This window comes from Diabrotica virgifera, chromosome 3 (assembly GCF_917563875.1).
Source record: "Diabrotica virgifera virgifera chromosome 3, PGI_DIABVI_V3a".
NCBI classification, from domain to species: Eukaryota; Metazoa; Arthropoda; class Insecta; order Coleoptera; family Chrysomelidae; genus Diabrotica; species Diabrotica virgifera.
This window is the reverse complement of record NC_065445.1, coordinates 218,872,255-218,897,576: the sequence shown is the minus strand read 5'-3', so window position 1 is coordinate 218,897,576 and position 25,322 is coordinate 218,872,255. Positions and strand designations below refer to the sequence as shown.

The 25,322-nt window shown below is 32.4% G+C and overlaps 2 protein-coding genes across 3 annotated transcripts in view; one reads left to right on the top strand and one right to left on the bottom strand.

Moving 5' to 3' along the window:
- Positions 1-3,104: 3,104 nt before the first annotated feature.
- LOC114325953 (integrator complex subunit 12) lies at positions 3,105-12,981 on the bottom strand. The gene is made up of 3 exons (XM_028274109.2): positions 12,561-12,981; positions 5,245-5,374; positions 3,105-5,105 (listed from the first exon to the last, which is right to left on the bottom strand). The coding sequence occupies exons 1-3, from the start codon at positions 12,851-12,853 to the stop codon at positions 5,058-5,060; spliced, it is 471 nt and encodes a 156-aa protein (XP_028129910.1). The 5' UTR covers positions 12,854-12,981; the 3' UTR covers positions 3,105-5,057.
- Positions 12,982-18,186: 5,205 nt separating this feature from the next.
- Positions 18,187-25,322, top strand: part of LOC114325955 (apoptotic chromatin condensation inducer in the nucleus) — a 95,159-nt gene continuing 88,023 nt past the window's right edge. For both annotated transcript variants that reach the window (XR_007697304.1, XM_050647274.1), the window contains exon 1: positions 18,187-18,333. The gene's annotated coding sequence lies outside the window, so the exon portion shown is untranslated. The remainder of the gene's footprint in view (positions 18,334-25,322) is intronic.

The following is a 25,322-nucleotide window of genomic DNA, read 5'->3' as shown; positions in this document are numbered from 1 at the left end:
TAGAAAGGGTCTGTTTGTTACAGTCTCCCCCCTGGCATCGATCTCGTTAGAGGAGGGGCCAGCAGAAGATGTAGTTTTCTTCCTGGGACGTCCTCGTCTTCGTCTTGGCACTACAGGCGTTGGAGCTTCCTTCACGATTATCGGAGGTAACCGTTCCGATATCACTGCGGTTTTTCCCGGATCAACTTCCACGACGTTCACTTGTTGATACTCCGATCGCAAGTCATATAAAGGATCCGAGCCACTAGTTACGGTGTTTAAACAGTGATAGTCCACGCAAAGTCTTGTACCGCCATCCTTTTTCGGCACTAATACAACCGGCGCGGCCAAAACACTTCCGTATTCTTCGACGATGTCTTCCCCCAAGGGTCTATCCAACTCAGTCCCAAGAACTTCTCTCTTGGCAGGTGACACGCGGTAAAGTGTTAGTGAATTTGGTGCGCTATTTCCCGTAGTAGCATAGCTGGCAGGCTCTCCCCCCATTCTGAAGGTATTCTCCCATCTTCTTTCGTTGGGTCGAGCTCGTTCATAATCTAGAGTTATGTCTACGGAAGAGAAATCTATCGCGGATGCTTCCGTGTGCCTACACTCTGGGCAGTTAGCCCTAATAAATTCCGGATTACCACAACCGTAACACTTTAACGGGGTGTTTAGGCTATTGCGCGGCGAATTCGAAGTAATTGCTCCGACGCACGGTAGCACTGTCCGTACGTGAAGAACTCGCAATTTCTTTCGAAATCGTAGGTCGATTGGTAGATTGTCGATCACGTAATTTTCGACACTCATTTGTCAATTTGGGCGTTTTGTTATCGTTAAAACAAAGTCTCTCGAATACATCTTCGACTTTTCGTGCCGCTGTAAGCAGCGCCGTAAAAGTGGAAACGGAATCTCTTGAAATCTTTTCTCGAATCCCCTTGTTTAATAATCCATACACCATATCTAACTGGATCTCTTCTGTAAGGCTGCCTGGATCTAGTTGCGCAAGAACAGTCCTACAACGGCAAACAAAGACGTCCACTGTCGTTTTTTCGTCTTGCTCCTCGGCGAATAACTCGCGGTATACGCGATATGCAGGTTTTTTTCGGACCGAACGTAACTCTTAGCAAGCTAACAAGTTCCTCCCATGTCTCAATAGTATCTTTGACGCCTTGATACCATTTTGCCGCGAAATCATCAAAAAGCATAGCGATTCCCCGAAATGCATTTTCGTCCGACACTAATGCGCAATCTTTATAAATTTCTACAGCGCTAATGAAGGCATTTACGTCGGTGTCTTTGTGTCCATCAAAACGTAAATGGCATTTCGACAGGTTGCCACTTTGGACCGATGGCGGAACGGGAACGCTTTGTACCGCCAATCTCGATAACACCTCTTGAAATTGTTCATTGGTCAACACGACGTTTTGAGTCACGTCTCTAATGTTTATTGCCACAGATCTATTTGAAACAGAGTCCGACTCGGAAGTAATTTTAATCGTACTCAAATGTTCAATGTTTTGCGTGGAACGCAAATTGTACAAATGATTGGTCATGCAAATTTGGAATGTACTTGCCAGTAAATAGCTGTGTCCACGCTTGGAAAAAGAATACCTCACAGCACCTTTCTGCACACCACCTTGGAACAACTAGCACTAATCACTTTCGAGTTTGACAAAAACAAGGTTTTTACGTAACCGAAGCAGTCAATTGTCTAATAAATAATAAAAATAGACAAAAGCGTCCGAATAACTAAAGCACTTTGAACAATATGTCGACTCATTTATTATATACCGAAGCGGATGTCCAATACTATAATTACCGACTTTGTTACTTGTTACCACACAATAGGTCCACTAGATTTTTATACCGAAACTAATTATTGTCCGAATATGAAAAATAACTAGCAAAGCACTTAATTGTTTTTAACTTTTGAGTTAGCGATCTTCTTTTGAACACAGTTGCGAAAAGGGTCCACACTGAATAATTTAACAATTATTATTGCCGAAGCGCACTTTTCTAAGGCGAATTTTCGTTTAAAATACCGAAATATACGATTTATCGCGTAATTTTCATTATAAGCCATAAGATGGGCGACAGTTTAAAGGTCAATTAAGGTAATTATCTCAAGTTTTAGGGTTGATTATAAGAAACTCACGATAATCGAACAAATGGTGTATTTTCGTCTATACGTTATAAAATGTCGATGCTAACTAAATAGAAAACTGAAAATAGCGTCTTTGCATCTTTCCTAGGTAAGTAAATACATCTGGTCATTGGGCCACTAAATATCGGTTCCCGGAACTGCGATGCGTCGCCGGTGGCATTCCTTACATAGCCGGTGTAGAAGGGGTCGGTTTGTTACATACTTCAAATTAGTTTAAATATTTTATCCCCGAAAAATGCATAGTTTTCCCGTCTTTTGACTTTGATACTACACTATTTAGCATTTGACGAAGAAGAGCTAACGTATAATAAAGTATAGCTCGATTACTATTGGTTTTAAAGAAAATTTTAAAAAACGGTTTTGTTGATTTTTCACAGGGTACATTTTTGTTAAGCAAAGTTGTTTTGATAAAACGAAAACTTTTTGAGTTATTTGCAGAAAACTGATTAAAAACATTGATTTTTTCGATATAAAATTAACACTTTCGATAGCGAATAAATCGAAAACTATTAATTTTATCAAAAAAATGTATAGAACGTTTCTTGCTTAGAATGAATGTTTTTACCAACTTTTGCGGTCAAAATATAATAAAAAATTTCCACCCCCGACATGGGGTGGCAACCACCCCCATCATGGTAAAAGCGCCTCTCGGCATCATATAGATTTTGATTCTTGGACTATCCACTACTTATTCTAAAATGTTCAAGCAAATCAATCCATTCTGTAAAAATTGCGAGGTTTTGTCCTATTTTAAGCTTCATTACTTGGATTATTAAGCGGATCCTGAATAATGTGGAAAACCGTAGTGAATCCCTGTTACTTTATTAGATACCATAAATTTAATCCACAAATCCTGCTGTGGGATTACGAACACTCGATACGAATCGTATCCGCCATGTTTTACCGTAGCGCCTTACATGGCGGATACGATTCGTATCGAGTGTTCGTAATGTAATCCCATTGCTGGTCACTCGTAGAGAAAAAACAATCAGAAAATGTTTTGGTCATGCGGGGTGGAAAGAGACCGAGGTAGAAAACGAAGGAGATGAATGTCCTTTAAAAAAGAATCTTTCGATGTCCCAACTCTCTGTCCCACTTCAAATGTTCACTGTCATTACGATTTTTATTAATTTTAAATGTGACAGGAAGCTGATTCACACCTCTGAAACATCGCGGTTTTTGAGATTTCCCGACGACGAGTAACTTCCTTTTTTCGGAACCGTACACGCGAGTACAGTTACCCTTTTGATAACTTGCCACCTATACAACGTTCATTTTTTTAATTTGAGGGTCTTATCTGAAGTAAGTTTAAAAAAAAGTCCCAGCTCGTCGGCATTGAAAACATTATCGTCACTGTAATTTTGTCTTATTGTAGGCCATGACTTCAACCCGTTGTCAGTGACTTCTTTGGAAACACTCTTCGTTTCATCGCAAATTTTTTCACACGTAACTTCATGTCTGGCCTTAAAACGGCCCATCCACTCACTCGATGCTTTAAAATCCTCATTACCACCTAGCGCCTGCGAAAACTGTGTTGCCTTTTCTTGAAGCAGTGGTCCACTTACAGGAACATTCGCAGCCCTGTTTACGGAAAACCACTTGACCATTGCAGTATCGAGTTCCTTTGTTCCATTAGTTGTGGCACGTAGTTTTTTCCTGCTTCGAAAATCTTATCTTTATTTTTCAGCATGGTAGATATAGTGGAACTTGAAATTCCTTTTTCACGGCAAACTTCTGCTTCCTTCTTACCGTTCCCAACATCTTTAAGGATGTTAATTTTTTCTTCTAAAGTCTTTTAGAAGTCATAGTGTTACAACACGACTTACGATACAAACAAACGATAAACATCTATGATGAAAAACAACTGTGAAATGAAGTGCTTCACCACTGAAATGTTTTGATGCCTCTTATGTAGTTTATTAGCTGCTGATGATCAACCTCTACACTGACACTTTCCAATCGTAAATTGTAAATTTCCTACAACATTAAATATCGGTCGGTAGATAAACCGGAAGAAGTTTATTGCAGACGGTGGAGTTTATTACATCACTGGCCTCTATAAGAACACAGATTTTGGGCATTTCTGTATACAGGCAGTATTTATTTATAGCCATCACCGCGCCAAAAGCAGGTAAAAAAACATGTTCTTCAATCTAATTTTGTCGTTTCTGTCGTTATAACCAAATATGCCTCGTTATAGAGGTGTTATAGTTCAATAGGAATTTCATGGGATATCTAATGTACCTCGTTATAAGCGAAACCTCGTAATGCCCGTGTTCATTAAAGACATAGAGAGTATACTCTATAATAATATAACTATATAATATGTTATAATATACTTAACACAATTTAACTTCATAAAATAAACACAATATATAAGTTATAAATTCCAATAAAGACAACCAATGTGCTAATGTTACTGTCACTGAAAATGATAAATGTAACAATTCATAGTAAACAAGGTGTCAAAGACATGCCGTACTGTTTATCAGATTTGGTGCTCATGATGCATGAGTGTTGTTATGAGTTTCATCGAGGGTACCGACAAAGCACAAGTTGCATCAGTAGTACTGTGTTACTAAATGAACGATTGTAAGTATGTGGTACCAGCCACGTGGCCCTTGGGCACCAAACGTGTCATCCTTGTTTAATTTATTGTGGTTTCTATGGACAAGTTTTAATTTTGCGATCCTTGTTTCTGTGCTTAAAAAGTAATTCATGAATAATTTCATGCCTGTGCAAAGATATAATGGAAGAACTATATAAAAGTAGACATGTATAACATCCTAAGTTCATAGGATTCATATCTAATGAATAGGAATTCACCTGGAATAACTGGAGTGTTTGTAAGAACTTGAAGGTGATTATAACTACTATTGTGAGAAGAGCTCTCTCCTTAATTAATTTTTACCTTTCACCTTAACTTGTCATTAGTTATTTTTAACTTTTTACTAGCTTCTTCCTAAAAATAAAAAGTTCACACTAATATAATAACTATTTAAAAGCATTTATAATTTCAATACTTAATTTAGACTACTTCACAGATGTCATCAAAATTTGTTTACTTTTGAAAGTTTGAATACAGAATATTAAGATCGTACCTTACAATTAGAACAATTCCAGTTCTCGAATGAATCTCCTGTAACTACTGGTGTATGGCATTCTTGATGATACAATGAATGGCAATCAGAACACTCCACCAAACGATTCCGGGCTCCTACATCCATTCCACTAAAAAACATTTTAACATTTAAGAAGTGTGTTGTTAGGATAAATTCAAAATAAAGTAAACCTTACTACTTTTCTATATTATACAGTATGTCCCTGTAAGTTGGAACCATATGAAAAACTTTTTATTATTAATTTTACGAAAAAAAGTTATTCTTTATAAAAAGTTTTGCATGGTCTAAAACCTAGGATTCAACCATCAGATATCAAATTTTATGAATATTTTACGAGGTATGTCAAAAAATATAAATTTCGCTCAAGAGTAAAGCAGCTTTATTTTTCACAATATTGAAAATTGTTATTATGAAAAATTGTTTGGAATTAGGAAATATATTCTAATATGCAATTACATCCTTCTCATTAAAAAAAAAAATTGATTTTTTTTTTAAATTATGGATAACCAACATTACAGTGGAACCCGATAAGTTGGCCTCCGATAACCTGGACCAATTTTCATCAGACAAAACAAACATTTTTTCACTTTGAGTTTTTACCAAGAAATAAATAATACTGTATTAGACCTGGATCCCGCGTAAGAAAAAAAAGTTGATTAATAGCAAGCTGAAAATTTTTTAATAGCTTAACGGTGTCTAGTCGGACAAACATTGATGCACGGGAACACTGAAACAGGGGAAGTTTTAACGGTGGAGCATGATAAACGTGTCGTCCTGACAAGTTTATGATGGTGAAAAATAGCAAGTTGTTTTTAAGTTTATTCAATAGCCAACGTTATATATAATATATGAAAAAATGTTTGTCCGACAAAAAGGTTGGGCATTTTAACGAGTCCGACACGTAGAACATGTCACATCACAGGAACTATGTTGGTGATGAATAGCAGTCTGATTTTTGCATGAGAGTTTAATGAAAGGTTAAAAAAGCAATTGGAAGTTCTGTCGGACAAAATGAATGGGAAATTTTCCTAGTCGGACATTCTAAACATGTAAGATAGAGACAAAAATATTGGTGATAAATAGCAAGCTAATTTTGATTTGTTTATGCACAAATTATATTTTGTAACGCAAAAAGTTATATGTCGGACAAAAAGTTTGGGCAAATCGAAGGATATAAATAAAAAACATTTTTTCAGAATGACTTAGTCACATATTGATAAAGCTATTTTAGTTGTATATTATTATTTATATTCACATATTTGCATGTGCATATATATACATGCACACTCCAAAAACAGTGAGGTAAGTATCAATGCATGTATATATTGCAAAACAATTATTTTTTTGGGTGGAGTTTGTTCTAGATATTCTCAAAATGACAATAAAAAATGTCAAAGAACATGTGAAAGCAATCTCTTAGGGTTTTCTAATTAGGCGCATCAGAAAGTACGGAAAATTTCCTACAAAAAACGTTGTATACATTTTTTTCCTTACTCAAATCTTAACCCTGTAAACGACATTGAAAAATGTGAAGAGTCTAAAACTTCGGTGCTTATAAAAATAGACGTAAATATGACACATTATGCTTATAAGTATGTACTAGAAGGCTGCATTTGTCAGTGTGACACTTTGTGCTATACAAAGTAGTATTTGAAAGTACATGGTCTCTGAGTTTCTGTTTGCCACGTGTGTTGGAAATTAAAATTTATATTAACTATGGAGTGTTTTTGTGTCTATTTTTGAGTGTAAACAGTTTAAATTTTAAGTCGCCAAATCAAAAGTGAAACCATTCAACGGAACATTTTTGAGTAATTTTCGAACATTTTACAAAGTTAGTAAAATACTTGGTCATTAATTCAATGAGGTTCAGTTGCCAGATAATTGTGAAAGTTCTATTGAATATCATTCTTCGTGCTATAATTAATGCTTTGCTTTATTGAAAAAGAGTACCTAAATAAATTATTACTAAAATTGTATAACGTAATTTTTCTCAACTTTCTAAAAATAAAATAATGTAATTAATATGTCACATGGCAAGAAATAATTTGCTGCCAAAATAAATCGATTAGTTTAAATTTGAAGTTACGATTGCAATTTATTGTCAAAAGTGACAGTTTTTCTTAAATGGAAATGTATTCATAGACATAAGGGTAGACAGGGAATACAGTGCAAAAAGTCGATAGGTGGTCTATCTATCTCTTTTAACCAAGCGATCCCGCGCATGTGGCAGACAAAGATAGCTAGACCACTCAATCCATAATATAATTTGCCTGATCTACTATAAATGTATTACAGTGAGGTATCTAAATGATGTTGACATAAATCGAAAGATATCGATTGTAATTGATTGCAGGTACTTTTGACATAGAATAATCACCCCTTATTGAAATTTCAAAAATTATTTTTTTAAATTGTCCGACTACAAAATCTACCCCTTATTTTTTTTCCGACAACAGTCATTCTTGGTAAGGAATAATTTACTTAATTAAATTTCGTCTTTGTCGGAAAGCTATTTATCACCAGCATTTTTGTCTATATCTTACCTGTTTAGAATGTCCGACTACGAAAACTTCCCATTAATTTTGACGGACAGAACTTCCAATTGCTTTTTTAACCTTTCATTAAACTCTCATGCAAAAATCAGACTGCTATTCATCACCAACATAATTCCTGTGATGTGACATGTTCTACGTGTCGGACTCGTTAAAATGCTTAACATTTTTGTCGGACAAACATTTTCGCATATATTACATAACGTTGGCTGTCGAATAAACTTAAAAACAACTTGCTATTTTTCATAATCATAAACTTGTCAGGACCACACGTTTATCATGCTCCACAGTTAAAACTTCCCCTGTTCCAGTGTTCCCGTGCATCAAAGTTTGTCCGACTAGACACCGTTAAGCTATTAACAAATTTTCAGCTTGCTATTAATCAACTTTTCTTTCTTACGCGGGATCCAGGTCTATATACAGCTGTACATAATTTAGATGTATTGTGCATATGTATTTCATGTTTTTGCAATTATAATGGAGTTTACAGTAGGAAAAATGAAAGATTACCCATGAACAAACATATAAAACACGCTTCATTTATCTGTCACCGTGTCACAAAAAAAAATTGGCCAACTCAAGTACATGTAATACTTATATAAGCTGTTCTTATAATACTGGTACTGGTTCATTATTTTCTGGAAGATAGAAAAGATGTGTTTAATATGAAAGCTCATGGTTAATCTTTCATTTTTCCTACTATATCTGTAAGTATACCGTATTTTATTAATTTTTACCATATTCTCATCCGGCTAACCCGGATTTTAGATAACCCGGATCGGCCGCGGTCCCAATTAATCCGACTTATCGAGGTTCCACTGTATTTTCAGTTATTTCAATTATGATAACTCTTTTATTATTAATTTTACGAAAATAAGTTATTCTTCATAAGAAGTTCGGCATGGTCTAAAACCTAGAATACAACCATGTTATATTATAATTTATCAATTTTATACCAGTAAAAAGATGAATTTCGATCAAAAGTAAAGTATCTATATAGTTCAGAATATTTCAATTAGAAGAATGTAATTACATATTGAAACATAGTTTTTAATTCTAAACAACTTTGCATAATCACTATTCTCGATATTGTGAAAAATTAAGGTATATTATTTACTCTTGAGTCAAATTCATATTTTTTGACATAGGTCGTATAAAATTGATAAAATTTCATATAAGATGGTTGTATTTTAGGTTTTAGATTTTAGATCATGCAGAACATTTTCTAAAGTATAACTTTTTTTTCATGAAATTAATAATAAAAGAGTTATCATAAGTGAAATAACTAAAAATAATGTTGGTTATCCGTAACAATCTAAATTTTTTTTTGAAGTTATACATACTGCTTTAGGCGCGATTAAGAGTGAATTTTTATTATTCTGCGCGCATGCGCATGCAGACAGTATGAACTTCGTTGCTAAATCTTTCAATTTATGTAGATATGTATCAGCGCAAATAAGGTGCAAAACGAATATATTAGTGTTTTTAGTAAATATATTTATTATAATTTTTGTGTCTTTAGATATGCCTTCCTCGGTAGTAAGATAATAAGTATTATTAAAACATTTTTATTTTATACTTCACTTGATCTTTTTGTCATTGTAATTATGTCCGAGAAGAAATGTAAACAGAGCCGTGGTAGGTCATTGGTAGAGCATTCGACTAGAGATCAAAAGGTCCCGCATTCAAATCCGGACAATTCATATTCCTTTTTTTTTAATTTTTGGTATTGTTTTAATAAAATTTTTTTGAAAGTGGTAAGTATTAAAATTATAATATTTAAATAAAATACAAATAAACTGTTTAAAGTATATTTATTTCGTTGCAATCATAATAATAGAAGTATAACATCTTACGTGCGTACAAAGTACACACACATTCTTTTTTTTTTTCAATTAGAAGGATGTAATTGCATATTAGAATATATTCCAAACAAATTTTCATAATACCAATTTTCAATATTGTGAAAAATAAAGCTACTTTACTCTTGAGCAAAATTCATATTTTTTGACATACCTCCTTATTAATAAAATTTGATATCTTTTCGTAACTTTTCGTATGAAGAATAACTTTTTTCGTAAAATTAATAATAAAAAAGTTTTTTATTTAAGTCACACTATTTAGCAGGGTTCGCAAAAACCAGGGTTTTTCCAAAAAACCAAAAAACCAGGTTTTTTTGGTTTAAACCAGGTTTATTTGGTTTAAACCTGGTTTATTTGATACATAGTATAACAAGTCTAAATACTTTAAAAATGAATAAATTATTTTATAAAATAATAGTAATAAACAATGAAAAAATTGTATTATGAAAGACAATTAAAAATGATTAAGATTAATTTTTATTTACATGCACAAAAAATTAATAAAACAAAAAAAAAACATCTTCAAAAGTAATTATTCAAAATAACTAGGTTAGAAAGTAAAAACATAGAGTTTATTTATCTTATCTTTCTTCATTTTGCGGCAGCTGTGTTAAAAGCTTTAAATAAAAACACCATTTTGGAGGCAGAATAAAAAAAACCAGATTTTTTTCTAAAAAACCAGTTGGTTTAAACCAAGGTTTTAAGCATTTTGGTTTAAACCTGCCAACCTTGCTATTTAGCAGTGGCGGCTGGTCAGAGGAGGCAAGGGAGGCTTAGCCTCCCCATAAATTTTTTACACACACTGTTTTGTTTACTTTGCTTCGCGTTAGAGATTTCACAAAAAGTTATTTGAACAAGTTGTTCCAAATAATATTCTAACCCCACATACCAAATTTCAGCACAAAATTCGCACTTTTAGTTTTTTCATTATTTGTAGTCGGGATCCTAAAATCGCATAGGAGGCTGCTGGCCGAAAAATCTCACTTGCTAATGCTCCGCGTAGCCCAGCAGCATTTAAGGATGGTTTAAGGAGACCCGGTCTCCTTAGAGCTGCACATCGCTTAACGCACACGCTGCCCGGAGATCGGGCAAGTGAGATTTTTCGGTCAGCAGCCTCCTCTGCGGATTTTAGGATCCTGACTACAAATAATGAAAAAAATAAAAGTGCGAATTTTGTGATGAAATTTGGTATGTGGGATTAGAATAATATTTGGAACAACTTGTTTAAATAACTTTTTCCGATATCTGTAATGTAAAGCAAAATATCAGTAATTTACCGTGTTTTTGCATTCGCGGAGTAAGCCGCTTTTAGAATTAAAAAAATTCAGTTGAGTATCTTATACAATGTAAACCTTCAACCTGTATGGACTGCAAAACTTCAAATCTGTATTTATTTTGATATGCATATCTACTTACAGAGATAGAATTGTTAACAAATAAACGACACAAACTTTGGTAATACACTTTTACAATTATACTACCTAACTATTTTTAAAATGATATGATATTATGAAATAATTATGAATTATGATGATATAAAATGTAAATAAAAAATGGTCAAAAAAATGGGGCCTTAAATTAGATTTTTTTTTTGCTAGTACAAATTTGTCTAGATAATTTACAGTTAGGTATAGCCTGCCGTATTGAAAAAATCACGAGCCGCCACTGCTATTTAGCAATCAAAACACAAATAAGGTTCTATAAGCTAATTTGCTGGCTGTAGAGCAAAGGGCTCCTATTCGCTTGGTAAGTGTCTTCTCCAGTGACAAGTAACACTTTAACCGTTTCTCAGATCACCTGGCCAATTTCTTCTGAGTCTCACATTGGCATGATATTCTATTAATTAGAGGTTGAAGTAGGGGGTTACTGTGTGATTCCAGTCATTCATGGTGCTTAGTGTTATATTCAGTGATCACATCCTGTATGAACGGAATTCTTAGGTCTTCACGAAGTGTTAGGTTTGACACATACCAGGTGCATCAGTTATTGTTCTCAGTATTTTCTATTGTCTTCTATGAATTATGGTTGTATTTGAATGCTCGCATTTCCCCAGAGTTGGATTCCATAAATCCAGATAGGTTTATGACAACTTTGTAAAGAAGGAGTTTATTTTCTAGGGTTAGCTTCGATTTCCTACTGACTAGCCAGTTTAGATATTTCAGTCTTAGGTCAATTTGTTTCCACTTCTTAATAATATATTATGTTCTTTCCAATTGAGTTTTGAGTCAAGATGTATGCCTAGGTGTTTGGTACTAGAGGATTGAGAAAGTTGGATATGGTTAAGTGAAACAGGGACACTGGTCTCTTCAAATGTAAATGTCACTTGGACTGAATTTGTATCATTAATTTTAATTCTTTACTTATTTGACCATGTCTCGGTTTCATTAGAGTTGTTCCTGTATAATGTTAGATGCTATAATTTGATTTTCGTTGGCAGCAAGGATGACAGCATCATATTCAAATGTACCAGTGATAATTATTGGAGAGTAGATCTGCTGTGTATAACACATATAATATTGGTCCAAGAAAGCTGCCATGTGGGACACCAGATTTTATAGGAAAATTGTTGGAAATACTTTCATTCACTCTTGTTCATAATAATATTCCTTCTACTTAGATATGATTTTAACTGTTTCGGTAGGTGATGGGAAGATATTTCTTGATTTTGAAAATTAGTGCTTGTTACCAAAAACCTTGTCAAAGGCTTGACTAACATCTAGAAAGGCAGATGTGTAGGACTGTTTTCTTTCTATTGCAAAATTTATGGTGTGCACTATTCTATGAACCTGTTGTATCATTGAATGCTCTTTTCAAAAGACAAATTGCTGGTTGGGTAACATTTATATTTTGTAATTAAACAATAAAACATACTTTTACTTACTTGCATATTACACACATCAAATCCTCTTTCAATAAATCCAATTCAAGTTCATTGTCAGAATTAGAACCTTTGCTATCTTCAAAGGCTGTAATAGTCGTAAAATTTTCCTCCTGCACTGGCAACCAGGATTGAACAATATCAGTGTAGTCTTTGGAAACTCCATACTTATTTTTAATACTCTCTTCGACCATACATTGTAAAGGTACAGTATCGCCTTTTCTCAAATTAACGCTGGAATGGAGAAAACCCAAACATTTTAAGAAATATAAATCTGTTTCATTTAAAATTGACATCGTCGAAATAATAATAATAATAATAATAATGATTATTTATTTATTTAGTTAAAGTTAAGTGTGAAGTTGTTAATAAAAAAGGTTATAATTCCTCTTCTTTTTTCCACCTTCCATTTACAGTCCGAATTCCGAATGTCCACTCCTATCTCGATGGAATAGGGCTTTTCATCGATTGTCATTTGTTTCGAGCTTCTGTCATGTGTTGTATAATCTGTGTATAATATTAATACACACATAGCCACCTTTACTTACAAGCCATGAAGTTGAAACTTGGCAACATCTAAGCGTAGACCGGTTAATTCTGACAGTTCTCATTTATTTTTAAATGTTTTTAAATAATATTCACTGTATTTACAGAAAAACTCAAACATTTTACAATATTTCGTGCTCCAAATTATAAAGAATATTAAAAGGTATGTATTAAGATGATTTTAGTTCAATATAATATATTTTTATATACTATATTTTATAGTATAATATATTTTTATATAAACTTACGTGCATATAGAAATGCGTCCACTTAAAATTTTTGTCATTTTTGATGTCTTTATATTTACTAAACCTGTTGGCCGATTCAAGTGATTTTTTAAATATGTTATAGCCTGATTCTTTAACAATACACTGTAATAATATTGTTGCTAAGCAGTTAATTCTAAACCCCAACACTTCACATCAAACCATGTGAGAAATTGTTGTTATAGTTATTTCTAGCGATATTTGCATATAATTTAAAATAAGATATTATTTATTTAAAATAAAGTATTTTACACATATTCTTGTTATTGGTTTTTTTGTATAATAATAATAATAATAATAATATATTAAAACCCAACTATAGACTCTGGTTTTCTTAATAACATTCTGTTTTTTTTATTATTTCGTTTATGTTGGATAATAAAAAAAAGTTAGCTACTTTAACAACTAGATTTTTGTTCTTTATAAATTCAGGGTGTTTCTAAATAAGTGCGAAAAACTTTAAATGGAAAGGAACAAAATGCAAAATTTTGACGCCTGTCAAAATTTTCAGTGTATTTTAAATGCAATCATTTTTTTCGAATCCTGAGAAAACTAATAAGTATTTTTGAAAAATTTAAACGCTGAATGAAAGATTACTTTATTACCGAGGGCCGAAAGTCCCTTAGAATGAATGAAAAGTTGTTTTTGAATGACATATTTGAAACTAAAAATCACACTAAATTTTCTTAATTTTTCGCCCCTGTAACTTATTAAAATAAACATAGAAGTTTTCAGGCACTTTCGGCCCTCGGTCCTAACGTAATCTTTCATTCTGCGTTTAAATTTTTGAAAAATACTCATTAGTTTTCTTAGGATTCGAAAAAAATTAATCCCATGTATATTCTTGTTATTGGTTTTTTTTTGTATAATAAACGTTACTTACAAGGAAGTACTTTTAATTTTATTTTGTACAAACTTCTAATTAATAATATTTTCTTGTTCGACTCAAAAAATACTATAAATTTTACCAGAATTTCTACTTTAAAATTGTGTTTTCAAAAGCGGTAGTCCGAAAGTCGGACTACGCACGTCATCAATTGCGATGTTGCCTTTTTCTCTTCATGGCTTGTTAAGTAAAGGTGGCTATGACACCGAACAACCCGAAGGTGCACTTCAATAAATTTCATTGTTTAGCTGTCAGACAGATTCTGTGACCTTGCGCCATTTTATCGGTCCAAGTGGTCAGATCCGGCTTTGCTTAAATAGATGTTGCAGCACCGGTGTTGATTTTTCAAATAAGTGTATCAAATAAAATTTATTTACTTTAAACTTATTTAACGTATAATTTTAATTAAAAAATATATCGTGACCTAATAGCGATCTAATAAGAGCTTCTCTGTATTCTATGTATTTTATCTCTATTTCTGTAATTTTTTTGTACAAAAAATAGGAGTTCCAAGCTCTACAATAACAAAGTATGTATAAGTACGTTTTCAACAATATTTTATACACAGGGTGTCCAAAAACTCTACCGACAAACGAAGACAGGAGATTCCTCAGATAAATTTAAGACATTTTAACCTAATTCTTCTAGTCCGAAAATGCTTCCTAAGATGGCTAGAGTCTTAAAATATGGCGTCTTGTAATTAGTTTTTCTTAAATAACGCCAGAACGCTCTCATTTAGAAACATGAGAATTGGTACGCATATTTATCTTTCAAAGATAAATCGATTACATTTATTGTGAACTTTTAGTACCGGTCATAGGCGTCCGTTTTGGGTAGGGCAACGGTTATTTTATCGGATAACTTTTATGTCTTTAACTTTTAAGCATTTTTGACACTGGATTATTAAATTATGAGGTATCCTTGTACTAAAAGGTACTCTTCCTTTAAGTCGGTAGAACACAATGTTTTCTAAAAAATCGATTTCAAAATTTTTCGTTTCTTGAATTTCCAAAAAAAAATTCAAAAAAAAAAGTTAGAAAAACGAAAATTGGTACGTTTATTTATATTCCAGAGATGAATCGATTTCATTAATTGCGAATTTGTAGTACCGGTCATATGCGTCCGTTTTGGGTAGGTCAAGAGTTATTTTATCGCATAACTTTTTTGCCTTTAATTTTTAAGAATTTGTGACTTTAGATTATTAAATTATGACCTATTCTAGTACTAGAAGTTGCTCTTGGTATAAGTTAGTAAAATGCACTGTTTTTTTTTGAAAACTTTTTTGCAGTTTTTTTTTCAAATTTAAAAGACGAAAAATTTTCAAATCGATTTTTCTAGAAAACGGCGTGTCCTACGGACTTAAATCAAGAGCACCTTTTAGTACTAGAATATCTCACAGTATAATAATCCAATATCAAAAATGCTTAAAAGTTAAAGATAAAAAAGTTATGCGATAAAATAACCGTTGCCCTACCCATAACGGACGCCTATGACCGATACTAGAAATTCACGATGAATGAAATCGATGCATCTTTGGAAGATAAATGTGTGTACCAATTTTTGTTTTTCTAAATACAAGGGTTCTGGAGGTATCTAAGAAAAACTAATTACAAGACGCCATCTTCAAAGAGCTCTAGCTCCCTTAGGAAGCATTTTCGGACTAGATGAATTGGGTTTAAATGTCTTAAAATTATATGAGGAGTCTCCTGTCTTCGTTTGTCGGTAGAGTTTCTGGACACCCTGTATACATAATATAGGTAAAGTTTTGTTCTGAAGCTATTTCCTTGTGGCATTTTTATAATCAACTATTTTCAATGATTGAATACAAGAATTATTTTGTATTTTGACAATAACACCTGACTTGGGCGTCGAAACGTTAATAAAATCATTTTTTTGGTAAAATTGTGGCTTATTTCCCATTGAAAATAATTGATTAGGTAAAGTTTCATAGTTAACACCAAATTTTCAAGTACCTACCCATTTAAGTACATACACATTTATAAAAACATTGTGAATTTAAAAATGCTTACCTTGATTCGTCTTTTGGAAAACGGAAAAAAAACTATAGCTGAAATTTGATACCGTGTTTTTACAGTTGATCGCTGCACAGATTAAATTCGAACTGCCTTTCTTTTTGTCCATATCCATAATTATTATTGCACAATGCACAAAATCACCGAACAGAACAACACAAAATCAAAGTAACCCCGAAACAAGCGTGATCTGACAACAACAATCACAAATTGATCGTGTCAGCAGCGGACCTGTGGACCGAAAAAATGGCCGCCAGCCATGCGCAAACCAGATGCGCGAACTTTTCTCGCCGAGTCGACTGTGCCTTCGGGTTGTTCGGTGGCTATGATACACACGGAGTATACGACATATGACAGCAGCTCGAAACAAATGACTGTGAATGAAAAGCCCTATGTCCGAAGCACTGAAAATTGGCTAGAGCTTGACCTTGACCATAGCCATAGCCACCTTTACTTTACAAGCCATGAAGAGAAAAAGGCAACGTCGCAATTGATGACGTCCGTAGTCCGACTTTCGGACTACCGCTTTCGAAACTACGATTTTAAATTACAAATTCTGGTAAAATTTATAGTATTTTTTGAGTCGAATAAGAAAATATTATTAATTAGAAGTTTGTACAAAATAATATTTAAAGTAATTCCTTGTAAGTAACGTTTATTATACAAAAAAAAGCAATAACTAGAATATAAACGGGATTCATTTTTTTCGAATCCTAAGAAAACTAATAAGTATTTTTGAACAATTTAAACGCAGAATGAAAGATTACATTAGGACCGAGGGCTGAAAGTCCCTGAAAACGTCTATGTTTATTTTAATAAGTTACAGGGGTGAAAAATTAAGAAAATTTAATGTGATTTTTAGTTTCAAATATGCCATTAAAAAAAACATTTTATTCATTCTAAGGGACTTTCTGCCCTCGGTAATAAAGTAATCTTTCATTCTGCGTTTAAATTTTTCAAAAATACTCATTAGTTTTCTCAGGATTCGAAAAAAATGATTACATTTAAAATACAGGCGTCAAAATTTTACATTTTGTTCCTTTCCACTTAAAGTTTGTCGCACTTATTTAGAAACACCCTGAATTGATAAAGAACAAATCTAGTTGTTAAACATAAGCGAATTAATCAAAAAAACAGAATGTTAAGAAAACCGGAGTCTATAGTTGGGTTTTAATTTCAGTATTTTATAAATGCCCGGTACACCATAAAAATTTAACTGGTTAGCAACAATATTATTACAGCGGTATTGTAAAAGAATTAGGCTATAACATATTAAAAAATCACTTAAATCTGCCAACAGATTTAGGAAATATAAGACATTAAAAATGACAAAAATTTTAAGTGGACGGATTTCTATATGCACGCAAGTTTATATAAAAATATATTACATTGAACTAAAATCATCTTAATAACATACCTTTAAATGTTCTTTATAATTTAGAGCACGGAATATTGTAAAATATTTCAGTTTCTCTGTAAATACAGTGAAAATTATTTAAAAACAAATGAGAACTGTCAGAATTAATCGGTCTACGGTCTACCAATGTATGTTGCCAAATTTCAACTTCATGGCTTGTTAAGTAAAGGTGGCTATGCCATAGCACATGATGAGCTTGACCATAGCCACCTTTACTTTAGGTGGCTATGGCTTGCCGTTCTTTGTTTGAACATGTCATCTTAGATGTCGCAACAGTGTCGAGCTGTCAGATAGAGGGCCTATTATAGAGAAAAGAATACAATTTTAATGGTTATATCTAATTATTAAATTTTCACAAAATATTATTATACTTTATTGATATAATAGACACAGTCATTAGTAAAACAGTAATCGGTTATCAAAAGTCGCTTTGCGAAGTCAAGTGTCAAGCGTTAAAGCGAAGTCAAGTGTCAAGCGTTAAGCTTAAATTAAAATGTCAGTTAAATTTGTCAAATGTCACGACATTATGGAGGATAACCAAGTTTGTAGTAGGTTGAACTAATAATATCGCGTTTCTCGTTTCTATAAAATAAGGATAATTGAAGCTAGGCCCAAAGTTGTCACAATTGTAAGTAAAATAATTTAAAGCTTACTTATATTTTAATGACATATATATTTTTTGTTCCCTATTCAAATCTTTCTATATACACGGCATCACTTCAGCTGTGTCTGTGTCTAAAAGTTGGTTAATTTTTTTTGTTTTAGTTGATTTGATTTATTTGATAAATATCAAAAGTAGTTCTTCGTCATACTTCTCTTGAAATATGTTTATTTTATTTTATTATATTCTTGTAAATTAAAGTGGTTTTGAAAGTATATAGAAATTATATTTGTGAAAATCAATCATACATTGAGGGCCGATACTTTCTGTCCCGATTAAACCCAGATACTTGTTAACAATAGACCAGACTAGTTATATGCCACTCAATGCATCAGAGTGTAATGCCAATATCAAATACAGTGGTCTAGCTATCTTTGTATGTTGTGTGAGTGTGAGTGTATCTACCAAGAGGTGGGAGTAATGAAACGACACAAACACAGAGGCGGCGTCCATAATATGCTTGAGAGAGAAAGTTAAACGCCAGTAGTGATAGACCACCAACCCAAACTGCTCCGCGTTATGCTATTTTTCAGACCTGGCCTAATCTACGTGTTTTATATCTATGACTAAACCCCAGTTAGAGGAATTTTACAGTACAATATTCCTTTAATCAGGACAGAAAGTACTGATCCTTAGTATAATTATTTGAACAGTTTATTTCAGAAAGGGACCAGAGTAAGTTTTTTGTTATTTTTTGTTAAGAGTGGATTCGTTCACTATGATGGTAGACACATTGTTTATGGTAGAAAGGAACCCAATATTATAATAGAGAAATCATATGGCATAATTTTCGTTTAGGTTAGTACTACACAAAAGGACCGCCCAGACAGTTATTTGCATATTTCTCGAAAATGTTAGTTAACATGACATGAGTCCCTTTCTGAAATAAGCTGTTCATTTATATACATTTACTAGGTTTTAGAAAAATACATTATAATTCCGACTTGAGGAAATCATCCTTGAAAGAAGGAAAAATCAATGTTAGATTCATATTTTTTAACTTGTTATTCTCTATATTCTGATAATATTTACCTACACCACAAAAATGGATAAGTAAAATTGTTCATAAAATTCAATTTTGTCTAAACAGTTGCTTCTGCAATAATTAAAAACAGTTTTTTTAACCCGGCAGCGGTATATTGGGGTATGACATACCCCAGATAAGGTTAATGACACAGTGTGAATCTGTCTTTAGTGCTTGTTGCACCACTGGCCATCTATCGTCCAGTTATAAATCGTAGATACTGTTAGGGTACAATAAATAGTACTAAGAGTTCATTTTAGCCATTACTGTGCAGTTAAACTATTGTGGGGTGTGTTATACCTCAGTGTATCAATGATGTGACGAAAATCAGTTTTATCGTTCTGGGTTAATCAGTAATATTGTATACTTCTGAAAGAGTACAACCTGACTGCAGTATGTACTGTAAAAAAAAGAATGTGTGTGTACTTTGTACGCACGTAAGAAGTTATACTTCTATTATATGATTATATGATTATAAACGAAATGAATATACTTTTTATTTAAATATTAAACTAATTTATACTTACTACTTCTCAAACATTTTTATTAAAACAGTGCCAAAAATTAAAATCATAAAAGAATAAAACACACACAAACACATTAAAAATGCCACAAATGATTTTTGAACATTAATTGTAGGAAATTTTTTTAACTAAATACGTATTTTCTGAAAATAAAATTATATAATAAATATACTTACAATCATTACCTCGACACCGTAAGGTACAAGAGGACGGCTTAAGTAAAAAAAAAACTTACAATCATAAAATGTATAAAAAAAAATAAAAGTTTCTATTGGGATTCGAACCAACTTACCAGCGCTGCTGGTATTGGCGTTGTATTGGGGTTCACTCACATTAAACGCTTCGCCACGGAGACAGTGTGTCATTATGTGCGAAGATCGACTAACTAAACGGATTAAACTTTTGACATTTTTGAATTATGTAAATCAAATTATTTTGATTTTGAATTGAAATGATTTAGAATTGAAAAAATACAACAAAACATAGAGTAAGAAAACAATATATTAGGTGAATATTGATAGAAATTTTGATGGTAATCAAATTATCTAAATAAAAGTATTACATACTATGTATTTTGGTAGGTTCAAATAGGTATAGGTACCTATGATACATTTACAATTATTACGTACCTGTTGCTTTAAAAACTATTTAAAAATCACTACAATTATAAACTTTTTTGTTTCTGTCCTCACAACAATAAAACTAATATATTATACATTTGTTTACCTTCATATTGAACAATTATTTGTTATTGACAGATCATTTCAACACCCAATCAGAGCCCGTATAACGACTAATAAATTTCGCAATCACTTGCATCGTGCAAAGTGGCTATGTTCAAATATCATAACAAAATTTGATCAACTATTTTTAAAACACTTACCAGTGTAAGATTCTTTAGCTTTAAATAAGCAAGATCGTAGATCGTCCCAGTTGATTGTTATTATCCACAGTTCTCTACGCCTTCGAGCTAATAGGTTTTTTATCAGTAATTTTGCGGCACTCATACTAGTCACAGTTTGATGGGCTTTCACATTGGCATGCAACAATCATCTCTTCTATGTTAATAGGTCCAAAAATATAATATGAAAACTATTTAAAAAGGCAGTATAACCATTAACTAACTTTTTGTTTGTTGTTTCTCTTCCTACAAATTTTAAAACGCAACAACCATACATAACCAAACCACAGTCCCACAGCTGCCATATTGGATAATTTTTGTCATGTCATTTGAACATCCAATCAGAACAAAGTTGTAATGCGACTGCGCCGGGATCAAAGGTTTTAATACTATTAAAATTCACCCTCATATCGCGCGTAAAGAAGTATAACTTCAAAAAAATTAATGTAAGATACCTCCAAGTATTCTAGCACTTAGAGATAGGCCAGAAACAAGTTCGAAGTTCACTTTCCAAACACACATTTCTCTTGTCTCTTATATCCCCAAGAAAGGAAAACATGTTCTGCTTTTCTCTTCCCTTCATCACGACAATAAAATAGATATAAATACAGGAGAACTACAAAAACCTAAAATTGTTGGTGAGCTCTTGGGAACATACAGCGCAAACAAATTCACTTTGTATTTGGATGCGCACTGATGTTGACGTTCAATTTTTCCAAATTTTGGCTTCTTGCTTTAACTCCTCGCTATGTAAAATACCTGCATGGTACCAAAACAAAATTCAGAAAATGTGGAAAAACCAAACGTTAACATTAGTGAGCATCCAAATCGCAAATAAAAAGTGAATTTGGTCGTGCTGTATGTTCCCAAGAGCTCATCAACAATTCCAGGTTTTTATAGTTCCCTTGTATTTATATCTATTTTATTATTGTGATGAAGGGAAGAGAAAAGCAGATTTTTTTTTCTTTCTTGGGGATATAAGAGACAAGAGAAATGTGTGTTTGAAAAGTGAACTTCAAACTTTTTCTGAAGTATTCTTTGCCCTGGGGGTGAGTACCACATTCTCAGGGCTGAAAAAACGTATCTTTAAAATAAGTCTGGTAGTGGATAAACTGACTAATTCTAAGCAACTGTTGTTTTTTCACTAAGTCAATACTTTTTGAGTTACAGTAGAGCGTCGATAATCCGAACCCTAGTAATCCGAACGATCGCTAATCCGAACACAAAAAAAATTATAAAATTAAAAAATATGATCGCGGACCGAATTTTTGGATTTAATATGACAATATGGGCAAAATATGACCGCGGATTTTTGTTTTGTTTATGCAGAAATACATACAATATATTTGTTTATTATGCAGGTGTTTTATTCCTTGTAACTAAAATGTATGTACATAAATATGTACAATGTACATGTACTATGTTTATGAGCTTTGTATGTATTTTGAACATATGTTCGATAATCCGAGCTTTGTATGTATTTTGAACATATTTTTGATAAACCGAACAATTTGATAATCCGAACTACCCCTGTACCAATTAGTTGGGATTATCGACACTCTACTGTATTTGCAAGCGAATATTTTTATTTTTCAACAAAAAAAACACGTTATTAGACAGTTTTTCACAAATAACTTAAAAAGTAATTATTTTATCAAAAGAAATACTTTTAGCAAAAATATAGTTTATAACAAATGGTCTATGTATGAAGTTCGTAGACCTGATAAAAGGAGGGTTGTACCTAATGAAAACTAGGTTCTTATTTGTCAAATTCCAAATCGAATATTTCCATGTGCGATAACCAAAAAATAAAGCACTTTTCTGGGAAAACTCGTCACAGCTTTATTTTTGGGTTTTAAAATACTTTCTAGCAACAAAAGTAAGCAAGTTACGATCCATATAAAGTTGATCCTTTTTTTTGGTAAAAATATCGTGAAAATCACCCCCCAATTAGCATCCCAAATGAAATTAATTGTTATTGCTTCACAAGTTACTTTACATATCGTCGGTGATGTGACAATACCTCCTATCTGCTTTTTCATGAATTTTGTAAGAGAGACTTCAACCTTTTTTTAGAGTCACCTGTTTTCATATTTTGACTTGTTTTGTAGTAAATTCAACTTTTTATTTACTAATAAACATGTTAAGACTTACATATAAAAACAGGAAATGACCCTAAAAAAAGTTTGAAATCTCTCTTACAAAATTCATGAAAAAGCTGATAGGAGATATTGTTACATCACCGATGATATTATATATTGTTTATATGATCTGTAAGTTTCATCGGTTCAAAGTGTTTATTTTTGAAAGGGCTCTAGTTGAAAGGGCTTGAATGAGTCACTAATCAAGAGTATGTATATACAAATAGCAGCCATATCTTAACCAATTTTTGTCTTATAGAAAAACAAAAAAATATGAAATATTCAATAAAGCAAAACCTATACTAAATTTACATTCAAGATGCAATAGAAATAAACAAACCAAGACATGTCAAATGCTACTAGGAGCACACCCGAATAATAATTTATAATGTATAAACTTTAGAAAACATGAATTGGGATTTACAGTGTATATACATCGTAAATTATGATTCGGGAGTGCTCCTAGTAGCATTTAACATGTCTTGGTTTGTTTATTACTACTGCATCTTGATTGTAAATTTAGTATACATTTTTTTACTCTTTGAAATTTTTGGTAGGTAGTACTATAGTAGGTTCGCTAAACTCAGACACAACTGACTAGTGCTTTTAACAAGTAATTTTGTCAATTTTGGCAAAATTGTCAAAAAACAAAAAATTACCTACTAAAATCATTAGCCAGTTTTGTCTGAGTTTAGCAAACCGACTATAATAATTTTTTAGGTATGTTGAAAAAAGGAATTTCTTTTCAAAATAAAAAAAAATATTTTAAAACCAAATTTTTTCAAAAATATGCACTTTGACCCAACAAAACTTACAGATTAACCCATTAACGCTCAAGTTTTTTTTTATTTAAAAATCTTTACTTTTAGGCTTGATTTGATGAAAATGTTAATAATTTAATCCAAAAAACAAGTTTTTCGGTTTTCTGTCTTTTTTTTTTAATTATATGGTGTTACCATATGGTAACGCTGGGCGCTTAAGGAATTTTTAGGATAGTTGAAACCAAAATTTTTAATTTTTTTTTATATATTTATTTGAGAATATTTTCATCGTCTGGTATGGTATCCTATAAAACAATTAACACACAAACCAACGTTTCATTTTTTACACATTGTTCGTCCAGATGTTGTACATCTGTCTCCAGCACATCGCCTTCTAGTGCTTGATGTAAGAAATGGTCGAAGCGATCAAAACGAAGATCTGGCAAGTTCTGTCTATATAGACTAGGTCTTCCTGTATATAAGGGACGACTTCCATATCTTCCGAGAAGAACTTGGGCCAATTCTCTCCTAAACGATAGCAAGGATATATTTTTTAAATTTGTTTATATAAATGCCATGAATTATGGACTGCAACATCCAACAACCATGTTACAATTTGCCAGTACCATTTTTTACTGCAAATTGCTACTCGGTAGGTTGAAACACCTTGATCCATCCAGTCGGTACCCACCATATTTTGTTGTATTCAGCAATATAGTGAGGCTGACTTACTTAAATGTGGCCTTTTTCTTCATGAGAAAATATTTTTACCGTGCCCAATGCTGACCCACTACAACTCGTAGATGCTATTGTAACAACAGAGTTATCTTTCCGTCGCACCAGTAACACTATCGCTTCTGCTAACAAAAATCCACGACTGAAAAAAAAAGATTATGACTCCGTAGGCGCCCACCGCAACCATATGGTAACGGCGTAATTTGACTATTCCTACCGAATTCGCTACATTTAATTGTTGATAAAATACAACAATTTGTAATAAACTAAAAGGGAAGTTCCCTAGGTTGGCTGTATACCATATAGTTAAAAAACTCTAACATGAAGTAAAACCACTTCTATGTAAATTGGTATATTTATTAAAACTTAAAAAATCCCAATGGATTGAGTAAAATATGTCCAATTCAGAACGTTTTCAGACCTATCGGTCCATCATCAGTGAATCTACAATAAAATAAGTAATCCCACTATTAGAATTGCGAGATGGTTGAAATTTTTTAAAAGCTAAAAAAGTGTGGTTAGATTACTTACGTGCATACTTGCTAAATAGCCCCAGAACCAAACAATGGTTGAATTTAAAATTCGATTTACATTATTTAAAAATAATATTAAACAGACTAAACGTCGATGTTACAGGATATAACCTACGGGAACATGGTGAAACCCTACCAAAAACTCAATCAACCATCTTAGGCCAACTTTGACTATACATCCTGTAACATCGGCGTTTAGTCTGTGTAATATTATTTTTAAATAATGTAAATCGAATTTTAAATTCAACCCTTGTTTAGTTCTGTGGCTATTTAGCAAGTATGCACGTAAGTAATCTAACCACACTTTTTTAGCTTTTAAAAAATTTCAACCATCTTT